The sequence below is a fragment of the Stenella coeruleoalba genome, assembly GCF_951394435.1.
Source record: "Stenella coeruleoalba genome assembly, chromosome: 2".
NCBI classification, from domain to species: Eukaryota; Metazoa; Chordata; class Mammalia; order Artiodactyla; family Delphinidae; genus Stenella; species Stenella coeruleoalba.
This window is the reverse complement of record NC_137147.1, coordinates 151,468,266-151,483,953: the sequence shown is the minus strand read 5'-3', so window position 1 is coordinate 151,483,953 and position 15,688 is coordinate 151,468,266. Positions and strand designations below refer to the sequence as shown.

Below are 15,688 nucleotides of genomic sequence, written 5' to 3'. Positions count from 1 at the left end.
GGCCAAAAACAAATTAACTAATTTTTTTTAAAAAAAGTGAAGAGAGTCTTGGAGACCTATGGAACACCATGAAACATACCAATATATGCATACTAGCAATCCCGTAAAAAAATAAAAATAAAAAAAAGGAGAGATAGAAAGAGGCAGAAAAATTATTTGAGGAAATAATAGCCAAAAACTTTCCAAATCTGATGAAAAACATTCATCTCCACATTCAAGAAACTCAGTAAACTCCAAGAAGGATAAGCTTGCTGATACTGACTAGACATATCACCACCAAACTGTCAAAATCAAAAGACAGAGAGAATTTTAAAAGCAGCAAGAGAAAAGTGATTCAGCACATGCAAGGGATCCCAATAAGACTAAGAGCTGATTTATCATCAAAAAAAATGAAGGCCAAAAGGCAGTAGGATGACAAAAAGTGTTGAAAGAAAAAAGACTGTCAACCAAGAATCCTATATCCAGCAAAGCTATTCTTTAAAATTAAAAGAGAAATTAAGACAACCTCAGATAAACAAAAACAGAAAATTCATTGCTAGCAGAACTGCCCTGCAAGAAATAATAAAGACAGAGCTTCAGGCTGAGATGAAAGGACCCTAGCCAGTAATTCGAATCCATACAAAGAAATAAAGAGCACCAGTAAAGATAACTACGTGGGTCAATATAAAAGACAGTATAAATGGTTTTTTGCAACTCTTTCCTTCCATCTGATTAAAATACAACTGCATAAATTAATAATCATAAACCTGTGCTGATGGGCACACAGTGTATAAAGATGCAATTTGTATGACAATAACAGTGCAAAGTAAGGGGTAGGAAATGGAGCCACATAAGAGCAGAGTATGGCATTGAAATTAAATTGGTATTAATCCAAACTAGATTGTTAAAAATTAAGATGACAACTGTAATCCCTAGGGGAACTATTACGAAAATAATTCAAAAAATATATAGTAAAAAATGAGAAGGGAATTTAAATAGTATACTAGAAAATATCTATGTAACACAGTTGCAAAGAAATAACAAAACAACAGAAAAAAGATAAGATACACAGAAAACAAGTAGCAAAATGGCAGATATAAATCCTACTTTATCAGTAATTATATTGAATATAAATGTATTAAAGACTCCAAGTGAAAGGCAGGGGTTGGTAGAATGGATTTAAAAACATGATCCAACTATATGCTATCTACAAAAGACACACTTTAAATTCAAAAAGGTGTAGGGAAAAGGATGAAAAAAATATATACCATGCAAACAATAACAAAGAGAGAGCTGGAGTGGCTATACTAATATGAGACAAAATAGACTTGAAGACAAAAAGAGTTATTAGAGACAAAGAAGGATATTTTATAATGATAAAAGGGCTGATTTATTAAGGATACATAGGGATAAAAAGAGAAATGAACAATTTGACAATAATATTTAGAGACTTCAATACTACTTTCAATAATGGATCAAACAGGGGCTTCCCTGGTGGCACAGTGGTTGAGAGTCTGCCTGCCGATGCAGGGGACCCAGGTTTGTGCCCCGGCCCAGGAAGATCCCACATGCTGTGGAGCGGCTGGGCCCATGAGCCATGGCCGCTGAGCCTGCACGTCCGGAGCCTGTGCTCCGCAATGGGAGAGGCCACAGCAGTGAGAGGCCCGCGTACCGCAAAAAAAAAAAAAAAAAAAGGATAAAACAAGCAGGCAGATGAACAACGAAACAGAAGACCTGCAGAACACTGTAAGCCAATTAGACACAATAGACATCTACAGAAGATTTCACCCAACAACTGCAAAATACACATTCTTCTCAGGTTCACATGAAACATTCTCAAGGACAGACCATATGTTAGGTCATCAAACAAGCCTCAATAAATTTAAAAAACTGAAGTCATACAAAGTATGTTCTCTAACCACAATGTGGTAAAATTAGAAATCATTAACAGAAAGAAATTTGGAAAATTCATGAATATGTGGAAATTAAACAATACAGTCTTAAATAACCAATGGGTCAAAGAAGGAACACAAGGGAAACTAGAAAATACTTTTAGATGAATGAAAAGCACAACATACAAAAAATATCAAGTGAACTTAAAGCAGTGCTCAGAGGGAAATTTTTAGCAGTAAACACCTATATTAAAAAACAAGAAAGATCTCAAATCAATAACTTAAACTTCAACCTCAAAAAACTAGAAAAATAAGAGTAAACTAATTCCAAAACAAGCAGAAGGAAAGAAATAATAAAGATTAGAGTAGAAATAAATGAACTTTTCTTAGAAAAAAAATCAAGAAAATTGATAAACCTTTAGTTAGACTAATCAAGGATAAAAATAGAAGACTCAAATTCTTAAAATCAGAAATGAAAGAAAGGACAACACTACCAACCTTACATATGTAAAAAGATTATAAAGGAATAGTATGAACAATTGTATGCCAAAATATTAGATAGCTTAGAAGAAATGGAGAAATTCCTAGACCCAAACAATTGAAACTAACTCAAGAAAAAATAGAAAATCTAAAGAAATATATAACCAATAAGAAGACTGAATTCATAATAAAAATAACTTCCCACAAAGAAAAGGCCAGGCCCAAATGCCTTCACTGATGAATCTGATCAAATGTTTACAGAAAAATTAACACCAATTCTTCTCAAACTCTTCTAAAATATAGAAAAGAAGGAAATACTTCCCACCTCATTTTATGAGGCCTATATTATCCTGACACCAAAATCAAAGATAGGAGGGGAAGAAAAACTACAGACCAATATCCTCTCTAAATACAGACACCAAAATACTAGCAAAAAGAATCCAGAAAAATATATAAAGGATTATATACCATGACTGAGTAGAAGTTATCACGAGAACAACAAGATTGGTTTAACATACAAAAATCAACCAATATTGATTTGTAATGGAATAGAATGGTTATAGAATAAAGGACTAAAACCACATGACCATTTCAAAAGATGCAGAAAAAGCATTTGAAAAAGTCCAACACCTTTCATGATAAAAATGCTCAACAAATTAGGAATAGAAGGGAACATCCTTGACCTGAAGAACAGCATCTATGAAAAATGCACAGCTTATATTACACTTAATGGTGACTGAATGCTTTCTCCCTAAAAGACAAGACAAAGATGTTCTCTCTGAACACTTCTATTCGACTTTTTACTGGAGGTTCTCATCAGGGCGATTAGGCAAGAAAAAGAAACAAAACATACCCAAGTTGGAAAGGAAGAAGTATAACAGAAGATGGGAATTCCGAACATCTATTTCCTATCTTGTATATAGGAAATCCTAAGGAATAAATACACACACAGATACATACACCCCCTACACACACATGTACAGGTTATATTAAAACTAATAAACAAGTTCAGTAAGGTTCCAGTATACAAGCTCAACTTACAAAATAAATTGTATTTTTATACACTGGCAAGGAACAATTCAAAAAAAAATTAAGAAAACAATTTAATTTATAATAGCATAAAAAGATTAAGATACTTAAGAATAAATTTAATTAAAAAGTATAAAACATATTCTGAAAGCTATAAAATATTGTTGAAAGAAATTAAAGAAGATCTAAATAGGAAAACATTCCACGTTCACAAATCGGAAGACTTAATAGTGTTAAGATACCAATACTCACCAAATTATTCTAGAGTCAATGCAAACCCTATCAGAATCTCAGCCGGCTTCTTTGTAGAAATTAACAAGCTGTCCCTAAGATTCATATGAAATTGCAAGGAACCCAAAACAATCGTGAAAAAAGACAAAGTGGGAGGACTCGTGCTTCCCAATTTGAAAACTTACAACAAAGCTACAGTAATCAAGATAGTGGCATAAGGATAGACATATAGATAAATGAAATAGAATTGAGAGTCCAAAAATAAACCCTTACATTTATGGTTAACTGATTTTCAACAAGAGTGTGAAGAACATTCAACAGGGGAAAGAATAGTCTTTTCAACAAATGGTGCTGAAACAATTATATATACACATGCAGAAGAATGAAGTTGTACCCCTATTCACCCTATACCCCAAAATTAACTCAAAATGGATCACAGATCTAAATGTAAAAGCTAAAACTATTTGCATATCATATATCTGATAAGAACATTTATCCAGAATACACACACAAAAAAACCTCTTAAAACTTAACAACAAAAAAACAACCAATTTCAAAATAGGCAAAGGATCTGAACAGACATTTCTCCAAAGATGATAAACAAATGGCCGATAAGCATATGAAAAGGTGATTGTTCCACAACATTCATCATTAGGGAAATTAAAGTCAAACTTGCAGTGAGGTACCACTTCACACCCACTAGAATGGCTACAATCAAATAGACAACAAGAAGAGCTGGTGAAGATATAGAGAAATTGGAACCCTCATACATGGTTGGTGAAGATGGAAAATGGGGCAGCATCTTCTGAAAAATGTGAAAGTCCCCACAAAGTTAAACAGAGAGTTATCATATAGCCAGTCAAATCCGCTCCAAGCCTATATAAGTATATTGAAAACATAAGTTCACCCAAAAAATGTATATGAATATTAATAGAAGTATGGTTCATAACAGCTAAAAAGTGAAACAACTGAAATGTCCACCAATGGATGAATGGATAAACAAAATGTGGTATACCAATACAATGGAATACTATTTGATCATAAAAAGGAATGAAGTTCTGATACACGATACAACATTATGCAGAAAACATTACACTAAGTAAAAGAAGCCAGACGCAAAAGGCCACATATTGTATGATTCCATTTACATGATAAATCCAAACGAGCAAATCCAGAGAGTAGATTAGTGGCTGGGGGAGGGAAAATGGAAAAATGCTAAAGGATATGAGGTTTCTGTTGGGGTGATGAAATGTTCTAAAATTTGGTAGTGGTGACAGTTGCACAACTGTGAATATACTAAAATACCACTGAATTGTACATGTTAAATGGGTGAATTTTATATAAATTATATCTCAATAAAGTCATTTTTTAAAAACAAAGTTATAAAATGGGGATTAGTTACTAAATATAATCACAAGCATATAGGGGAGGGGCAAGATGGGGTAGGGAATTGAGAGGTACAAACTACTATATATAAAATAAATAAGCTATAAGACTATATTGTACAACACAGGGAATATAGCCAATATTTTATAATAACTATAAATGGAATATAACCTTTAAAAATTGTGAATCACTATATTGTACACCTGAAACTTATACAATATTGTACAGCAACTATACTTCAATTTTAAAATAATTAAAAAAAAAAAAGAAAGAAAAAGAAACAGACTCTCTGGTAGTGGAAGGCTTAGGGTGGATCAGAGGGAATGAATATTTCTGTCCTAGAAGCCAGAGACCATTCATTTTTCCCAGGTAGAATACTCTCCACTGCAGGGTTTTTGTCATTAATCTCCTGACTACTTGTTGACCTGCTTCATGGGAACAGCTGCTTTTTCAGTAAGAAATGTAGTTCCTGGACATACTAACCTCCTGCCTTACTCCCTACCCCACAATAACTTATCTTGCTGTCCTCTGAAATATAAATTAAATAAAAATATTTTAAAATATCCTCTTCCCTTATTCTGCAGAACCTTGCTGTTCCCTTGGTTACCTCCCAGATTCATATGCCCTACCGCCATTCCCATCCCTACTCCAACCTCACACTCCTCGTGGGATCAATGAGTTCTGCCACTTAGTGTTCCACATGCGATAGCTGAGGCCTTAATTAAGAGAAAATCCATTAAAAATGATATCAAAAATGGAAGAAATAGCCCACAAAACAGGGGTATGAGGAGCAGGGAAGATTGCAAGCTTCATAACAAAGGTACGAAGCAAATTCCACAAATAACTTTGTGGAAATCAGAAGGAACATACCAGCCAAAAGAGTATCAAGGAAATTTTTTTAAATCTTCACTTTTATTTTATCTGCTTGGTTTTATATGAAGCGTCCTCAGTTACAGCCTTTAATCACATTGCCCAGACTGAACATAATACACTCTCATATGTACCCTTTAATTTTAGATTCCAACCTTTGTCCTCCTAATTCCTACAAAGTAAACAAAACAGACAGGCAAATGTTGACTCAGATTACGTTTTTATATAGAAGGATACAGAACTTACCACTCTCTTTTCCCTGAAATCAATGCCGACTGTCGTGATAAATTTGGAGTTAAATTTACCATCTGTGTACTGGTAAAGTACACTGGTCTTCCCTACTCCAGAGTCTCCCAGAGCTAAAAACTTGATGAGGTAATCATAGTCTCCATCAGACATAATGAAGAACTCAGTGGTTCACCTGAAAAATACAAACAAATGTATATTTACCAAAAACCGATTAGAAAATATTAGAATCTTCCATGAATTAAATGACTTCCTTTAATATCCAGTTCATCAAGTACTTCTACGTAACACCTATGTGCCTAAGGGTTCTGTGAAGAGAGGATTAGACATGATTCACTATCCCAAGGACTTAATCATTGGCTAGATGAGCTGCTACTGAATTTGTAAACAACTAACAGTTTAGGTTAAATTTATCGTGCATATTATAGTACTGTTAAGACAAAAATTCCAAGTGAGAATGAAAATCAAGAAGATAATGGTCACTAAGGCTTATACGCAAGCCGTGTAGAACAAGAGTTGACAAAACAAAGAAAGAAAGGAGGAAGTTGAATATTACAGGAATAACAAAAATTCTTAGAGTGCAAGTGGTTCCAACTGCCCCTCCTTTTTCAAAGTCTCCTAGTGCTGCATCCTTGGCTTTTCTTTTTTTACTTGGACGTTGAGGCAATTTCATTTATCCTATTCATTTTCACATGTGATTATCATTCCTTCAAAGATAATGTTAAGTTCACGAGTAAAACTTGGTTTGCAGCTTCCTTACAAATTATTGTTACTACATATTAAATGAGATCTTTCTAGAATATCACTGCTCACTTGAGAACTGAGTTCCACCATGAAGGGCTCATTTATCTACATTTGCCTTGGTATTCTACAGGAATACCTACAGGAAATTCTACAGGAATTCTACAGGAAATGCTTCCAATTCAGCTCTTCAATATTGGCCAGAAGTCTACCTTTGAGAAGAAATATTCTTGGTTTTACAGCAAGATCTAACCATGGTTACTTTCTATCCTTTGCAATCAGCACTTTTCAAGATTGTTTTTATCCTCTAAATAGATTCAAACTATTCAAAATATCAGTCTGACTAGAAATATAGTCTGTCTCCAGGGAAGGCTTACTTCTTTTTATCCTCCCATTTCTAATACCGATAAACCCCCCTGAAAATCAGAAAAACAATCAGCTATTCCGTTACCACTGACAACTCTACCTGCCCATTCAACATACATATTCACCCATCCACATACACATCATATGCCCTACATTAGATGCTGCTGATTTTCCTCTCATTGTCCCCTTTTCACCCAGCCATCTCCTGCCCAGAAACTTTACCACAATTCTCAACGCTTCCTATAGGATTATTTCTATAGATCCATAAAATTCATAAAAGCTCAGGCAAGGACATTTATTGATTTTCAAGGTTGCCTCCCCCACCCTATCCTCAATTTGGTGACCCACCTTATGCTCAAAAATCCTGAATTCTGATCCCCAAGAGCTGCTTCAGTGACTTCCACAGAGTCCCTTGGTGCAGAGCTGTGGCCTCACATTCAGATATGGCTGGTCAGTCGACAAGGGCAAAGCCTCTACAAACATTTGGCATTCTATTTGCACACTATAAGGTGTGACACTGTACAGATGATGGTTTTCCTATGTTATAGCTTCTGTACGCACAGGTACAGGTTGCCAGCATTAATGGTGTGTAACAGAATGCCTCTCCAGAAGATGACCACTTGGATACAAATAAAGATTCTAGTACGTTTTATCACAGCATCTCACTCGGCTCCAAGTTATTCATAAATAAGAGCTAAGAATTGAAAAGTAGGTCCAGATAACATTGAATCATTTGGGGGGGGGGCTCCCGTCCAAATAAATGAGGAAGCAGAAAGCAACTCCAAATTCTGCAAGGAGAATGATGCAAGAAGTCGCTGTGGCTACCTTATTTCCTCTTTACTTTTTTTTTTTTTTTTTTGTGGTACGCGTACCTCTCACTGTTGTGGCCTCTCCTGTTGCGGAGCACAGGCTCCAGACGCGCAGGCTCAGCGGCCATGGCTCACGGGCCCAGCCGCTCTGCGGCATGTGGGATCTTCCCAGACCGGGGCACGAACTCGTGTCCCCTGAATCGGCAGGCGGACTCTCAACCACTGCGCCACCAGGGAAGCCCTCCTCTTTACTTTTATTTTGAAAAAAGTTGGTCATTTTTATAACGAGTTTCTGTATCATTTCAGGTACAGGAGAAAATGTTGTCACCAATGGCATACTCTTCTAGAATTCTCTAAACCTACTTCAATGGAATTCAAAGACTGATGAACCTATCTCTGCTGCACCAAAAATTAATATGTTTAGTTATCATGGGAGAAGAATTACACAGGTAAGTCTACAAATGATCTTCATGGGTTTTGTCTTCTATTTGTGATGACAGCAATATATAACAGTTTGTTCCCAAACCAAACCATCATAAAGGAAGTGTTAACAACATACCACAACTGAAGGTATAGACACCACCATTGAAATTAATCATATTTTATACTCTTCAGACTGCACCTTTAGACAATTATCTGCCTTGCTGATCTGAAAATAAATGCTCAGACCTTCCATTTTCTGGGTTCAGTTTGCTAAAGAATGAAACAGAACCCAGAGAGTTTAACTCATTTGCACAGTCTAGAACATGTGTCTCCTAACTTCAAGTCCAATGTCCATTCTACCTCAAGCTTTGTGGCCATTACTCAAGTTTTTACAAATGGATGTTGGATTTAAAAGTGACCAGGTGGGATATCATACAAGGTAGCCTAACAGGAAACATGTGACTTCTGAAGTCAAGCAGAGCTGGATTGGATTCCATATCTCCCACATACTGGCTACTCAGATGTTTTTCAGTCTTGGATTTTCAGGTTTCCATTCCATGAAAAAGAAAATGTACACTACTTCCCACCATTGTTCTAAGGATTGAATGAGATACTCTTTGTGGAGTGCCCAGCACAATGCTTGGCATAAGCTGGCTACTCAGTAAATGTTGGCTCACTCTCTTCTCCCCATTCTGGACACATCAGACAGGCTCTGAAGACCTAGAACAATTTCTGAAATTGCCTCTGGGCAGCTCAAAACATGTATTTCTGGCACAAAAGATTGCTGACTGGCTCAGAGTAGTTTACGGAGTCAGCAAACGTCACCTTCTTTTTTGGCTGCTTCAAACCATTTTCAATTAATTTTAAGTAGATATGTCAATTTCAAAAGAGTTATGACCAGCTTAAGAACAGGTTTAAATTGTATAAAGCACTCTGATCCATACTAAAAAATTCATACTTGTTTAAAAGGATCTCAAAGGTTCATTCTGGTTCAGAGTGAAAGAGTTAAGTTCAGAGACATTCTACCTACAAAACCATTTCTGATTGATCTAAAGCCACTTAGTTAAAACCATATGTATTACTCAGCCATAAGAAGAAATGAAATTGAGCTATGTGTAATGAGGTTGATAGACCTAGAGTCTGTCATACAGAGTGAAGTAAGTCAGAAAGAGAAAGACAAATACCGTATGCTAACACATATATATGGAATTTAAGAAAAAAAAATGTCATGAAGAGCCTAGGGGTAAGACAGGAATAAAGACACAGACCTACTGGAGAACGGACTTGAGGATATGGGGAGGGGGAAGGGTGAGCTGTGACAAAGCGAGAGAGAGGCATGGACATATATACACTACCAAACATAAGGTAGATAGCTAGTGGGAAGCAGCCGCATAGCACAGGATATCAGCTCGGTGCTTTGTGACCGCCTGAAGGGGAGGGAGGGAGACGCAAGAGGGAAGAGATATGGGAACATATGTATATGTATAACTGATTCACTTTGTTATAAAGCAGAAACTAACACACCATTGTAAAGCAATTATACCCCAATAAAGATGTTAAAAAAAAAACCCCACATGTATCTAACCACAATCATTTAGGTCTGGTTTTAGGAGCTCAAACTGCTTCACACTGGTTTTAGCTAGCTCAAATAATCTCTGACCTGGACAAGTAGGTTCTGACCGGCTCACCTAAGGTTTGACTGGTTCCGAGCATATTTTACTGAATCAAGCTAGTGCTGACCAATTAAATCTATCTCCAACTGGGTCACACTTGCTCTAATTTTATCAAACTGCTTGTAGTTGAAGGTAAAAACTAGCTCAAAACAGTCCAAGTTGACTGATAAGATGTTCAAACAGTTCAAGACTAAAAATGTAAAATGATATTCAGAAGCACCAAAAGCAACGGTTTGGGGCTTTTAAACTTATACCAAATCAACAATCTTAAAATTTTCCTTATAATTACCCCAGCTGTAGACAATCTGTACTCAAATATTTATCTCCATCACAGTATAGTCTCTTTCTACACTTGAACAGTTTGTACGTGTTAGAGTACAGAAAACAGGTTGGGAGAAGGGATACTGGCAGAGGAGAATACGATAAACAACAGGGAAAGGTATGATGAGTGACACAGGCTTCCTTGGTTGAGAACTCACCTCCTGCCTTATCTCAAGGACCTGGCAGCAAAACACTGATCTGTAATCCAACAATAAAACAGAGATTTCAGCTGGGGGGAACCTTTAGCAAATTGGGATGCTATTTACAGTTTGCCCTAAGTTGGTCACAATGACCAGGCTGTTCTGGGTTAACAGAGACCAGAATTCTAAAGAGTAAGGAAGCTGCTAGGAAATAAAAGTATTCAGGGAACAGGCAGGTCTTCAAATTGTTGACAGAGATTTTTCAGGGTATTGGTGGTGACAGGTTCCTTATCTGAGCTTACAGTCAGTTAGTCAAAGCCTAGAGTTAACGGAATCATTCCATCTTTCAGGAGAAAATAATTCTAGTCCATAGCAGACTACAATCCCAAACCCATGCTGCAGTCCTATATGTGGTTGTCTCGCCACTGCTTACCACCACGAGGTAAAGACAACTAAATGTTAAGTTTCAGCTTCTGGTAGGTCTTCACGTAGAACCATCTTCATATTATTAAAAATTATTTTTGGGACTTCCCTGGCAGTCCAGTGGTTGAGACTTCGTCTTCCAATGCAGGGCGTGAGGGTTTGATCCCTGGTCAGGGAACTTAGATCCCACATGCCTCCGGGCCAAAAAACCAAAACATAAAACAGAAGCAATATTGTAAAAAATTCAATAAAGACTTTAAAAATGATCCACATTAAAAAAAAGAAAATCAGGGCTTCCCTGGTGGCACAGTGGTTAAGAATCGCCTGCCAATGCAGGGGACGCGGGTTCGAGCCCTGGTCCTGGAAGATCCCACATGCTGCGGAGCAACTAAGCCTGTGTGCCACAACTACTGAGCCTGCATTCTAGAGCTCACGTGCCACAACTATTGAAGCCCAGGTGCCTAGAGCCCATGCTCCACAACCAGAGAAGCCACTGCAGTAAGAAGCTCACGCACCACAACAAAGAGTAGCCCCCACTTGCCACAACCAGAGAAAGCCCACGCACAGCAATGAAGACCCAACGCAGCCAAAAATAAAAATAAATTTATTTTTAAAAAAAGAAAAAATTTTTTTAAAAAGAGTATAAACATTTAAAAAAATTTTTAATTAAAAAAAATTAAAATTATTTTTGCTTTTTATTTTTGTTACTCAAGTCCTGAGTGGTGTTTCTGGAACCTGTTCTTCAGAAAAAAAAAATACTCCACTCCCCAATTATGGAAATAACAAATTATTTTTATGTTGGCATTTTAGAGCAGACAGGGAAACAGTAAAAATACACAGTGCAGAATTTGGGGCACCCAAACAACATTTTGTGCACACAATTTCCAGCAAGCACTCCAGCCTATTGATGCTTGGGAAGCTAGTTCATCAAGGCCTCCCAATTGCACTGCTCTTGCTAAAAATAAGTAAGATGCCCACATGTCAGGCACTTTACCTGCATTAGTGTAACAGCCCTCATCACAGCCCTAAAGGCAGGTGATACATACATCACACACACTTCCTCCCTCCGAGGAATCTCGGTGCCAGTCTATCATGAATGCCACAATGAAAGGATGAGGAAGTGGGTCTTGGGCAGTCTCTCCACATATTAACATGCGCTCAATTCCAATGAATTGTTGAGAGGCATAAAAAAAGTGGAAGTTAAGAGCAAGGACTCTAGAGTTGAATCACCTGGATATGAATCCAGTCATGTCACTTTAGAAAATTTAATGTCTTTTGCCTCAGGATCCCCATCTTAACAATGGGAATGATAACCTATTTTATTAATACTATCAAGTATCTGCTTTCTTAACTTCTTTAAAAGTGGGGTGCATCTTATATTTCACAGTCTTACCACCCATGACATCTTACAATTGTTATTAAATAAGGTGGTACTGGAAATACAGTTGTGTGAAACCTTTCATTAGCAACTTCTAAGCAAAATCAAGAATGCAGCATCAACACATTTTAGATTCGATGGAGCACAACAGTAAACCTATCTCAGAGGGCTGTTGTGAGGATTGAGTATACATATAAAGTTTAGTTTAGAACAGTGCCTGGCACACAGTAAGTCCTGTATAAGTATTAACTGCTATTAGCATCATCAAGCAGTCTAGCTCTGAAGGGTCAATACGAAGGCAATATTCTTTCTTAGAAATGAAGAAAGAACTGAATCCCTAATCGAAAAATAAGATTAAAAAAAAAAAAGACTCTATGGAGATGTAATGGCCTATATGGGAAAACAATCTTAAAAAAAAAAAAAGAGTGGATATATGTATGTATATAACTGATTCACTTTGCTATACACCTGAAACTAATACAACATTGTAAATCAACTATACTCCAAAAAAATGTAAAAAATAAAATAAAATAAATTTTATCAAAAAAAGGAAAAAAAAGAATCTATGGAGAGCACTTGAACCTAAGGTCACTTCTTTAAACACTGTACCTCCTGGAGGAAGGAGCAACTAAATACCTCAAGGAAATGTCTTCTAAAGTCAAGAATGCCCTCAATTTGAGACAGGCAAACGATTTTCTTATTCATCTCATATCTATCTCTCCTCCTTACACAAATATTTTTTCAAAGTGATCTACACCCTCACTCTCATCAGATTAACAATAGAAAGCAAGGAACACCTACTTCCTCAACATGTACCATGTGGTGATAATTGCCTGGTGAGAGAAAGTCAATGATCTTCTTCCTTATTTAAAAAATAAAATATATTTTAATTGCTTTTCAGGAAATAAGGTAGAAGAAATTGATTTTAGTTAAGTGCAAAGGGAAAAGCTCTCACTCTCACTCCCTCTCTCTCTCTCTCTCTCTCTCTCTCTCTCACACACACACACACACACACACACACACACACACTATAGCCCAAATTCTCCACGAAACTTCCTATTAAATTCAGTCAAAGATTCCAACCTTACGATCCCCAATCACTAGGCAGAATCATTCAAAATCTACTCCAGATAAGCCAGTTTTTAAAAGCCCAATTTTCCCTCTATCAACCACATTTAATACAGAGAGTAAAAAAGCAGGGAGGGATAATATTACCTGAACAACTACTATGTGACATGAATGGTAGTAGACATGGTTCTATTTTATCATCCTTAAGTGCAACTTAATGTCTGGGTAAGGCATAAAGAGAACGTTGTTTTCTTAATGTGGTGGCACGTAGGCTTGGGTTCAAATTCTGGACTCTTCTTGGTGTGACTTGGTCCAAGTTCTTCAAACTAAGTCTCCTCTCTTTCAACTACAAAGTGGAGATAACATTACTAACCTCACTGGGTTACTTTAAGGATGAAGTGACATAATCCACAGAAAGTTTTAGCACATTGCTTGGTTTGTGTTAAGTGTTCAACAACAGAAACTTCTTTTTAGCAATACTATTACTAACATATAGCCTCATCAAGTTCTTATTAGGCAAGGCATGTAATTTTATAACCTATTCTTAATGTAACCAGTACCTGAACCTTTAGAAAAAATAGAGAAAGAAAGTCAATTTAGGTGCAATCATTTAAGAGGTCTCTATCACAAAAGCTATCTTGGCATTCCAATCTAACAATGAGTTGGGTTTTTTTTTTGTGGTACGCAGGCCTCTCACTGTTGCCTGTCCCGTCGCGGAGCACAGGCTCCGGACGTGCAGGCTCAGCGGCCATCTATTACAGGCCCAGCCGCTCCGCGGCATGTGGGATCTTCCCAGAGCGGGGCACAAACCCGCATCCCCTGCATCGGCAGGTGGACTCTCAACCACTGTGCCACAGGGAAGCCCAACAGTGAGTTTTAACTGGGTGATTTTTGGCAATTTCAGAGCTAGAGTGTTCATTATAAAAGCATTTTATAATGGGGAATTCCCTGGTGGTCCAGTGATTAAGTCTCCTCATGCTTCCATTGCAGGGGGCCTGGGTTCGATCCCTGGTCGGGGAACTAAGATCTCACAAGCCATGAGGAAAAACAAAACAAAAAAAAAGCAGCATTTTATAATGTACCAAGATATGAGTAGGGGCAACTTGTGTTTACCAGATGAGCTCTGGCTACAACTATCTTAGATCACTGTAATTGCTATACCCTGAAGTGACATACATTTACTTTCACTGCAAAAGCAAGATGTGTACTGCCCAAGAGTGGGGCTCCCCATTTCCACAAGAGGAGATAGCCTCTGCCCTCTGTGCACGTGACCTTCCTCTTCTCAATTTCTGATCTAGTGTGAGTAGATAGGTTTCTGCCCTCCTAAATAGGTTGACAGTAGAATAGATGAAATTATAAACAAAGAGCTTATCTTGTTTGTGCAAAGATCTTAGGTAGAGAGAAGTAAGTAGAAATGTAATGGCATTGAAGAATAGACAGAAATTGGAATCTGTTTCATAGTAATATAATAGATCCACCCTTAACACTGAGAAGAGAGGTACATAGCTAAAAACTGACAATCTAAATTTACATACAATTTGGCTTAATATTTATAAATGTGCCTCTTACACAGGAATATTCCATTTTCCCCAATTACACAAAGTGAAAAGACTAAATTATAGCATTCGATGATATTCCAACATAGTAAGTTATTCAGAGAAAAAATAAAATCATCTACAAACACTACTGAATTAAATATACATTCCCAAATACTACCAGGACATCCAAATATATCATTTGTAAAAGCATCCTTCAGCCATTTGCAATTCCTTATGAGTATTAAAAAAGAAAAAATAAGCAGTCTCAATCCAGGAGTTGACCTACTATTTCTGAAATGTTACCATCACCTCAGTAGGTGACTAACATAAGCCAGTAGTCAAATAATACAAGCAACTACACATTAAGAAAGAAGTGGGCACTGGAATGATTCTTGAAAGTAGAAAATGTTCTTCTGGAAGACCACTGTCAGCGACTCAAATGAGATACTGGCTTCTTTGTTTTTGTAAGATGTGGAGATCATCGATTCATTTACTCAAAAGGCATTATTTGCTGCCCACGCCTCTTTTACGATCAGAATATAACTGTTTACAGAAATTTATGGAAAGTAAATACTGGGTGTTATTTACTTACAGTTTGTGACAAGTACATCTTATTTTATAGACACAGGGTAATAGGAATAAAGGCGTACTACAGAAACTGTCCTTTGTAAAATATAGACAATACAGTGGCAATA

At 36.8% G+C, this 15,688-nt stretch overlaps 1 protein-coding gene across 2 annotated transcripts in view; it reads right to left on the bottom strand.

Annotated features, from left to right (window-relative positions):
- Window positions 1–15,688, bottom strand: part of RAB27A (RAB27A, member RAS oncogene family) — a 74,153-nt gene that overhangs the window by 21,141 nt on the left and 37,324 nt on the right. For both annotated transcript variants that reach the window (XM_079912294.1, XM_079912295.1), the window contains exon 2: window positions 6,114–6,288. In XM_079912294.1, coding sequence (XP_079768420.1) covers window positions 6,114–6,266 — 153 coding nt within the window. In that variant the 5' untranslated portion in view covers window positions 6,267–6,288. The remainder of the gene's footprint in view (window positions 1–6,113; window positions 6,289–15,688) is intronic.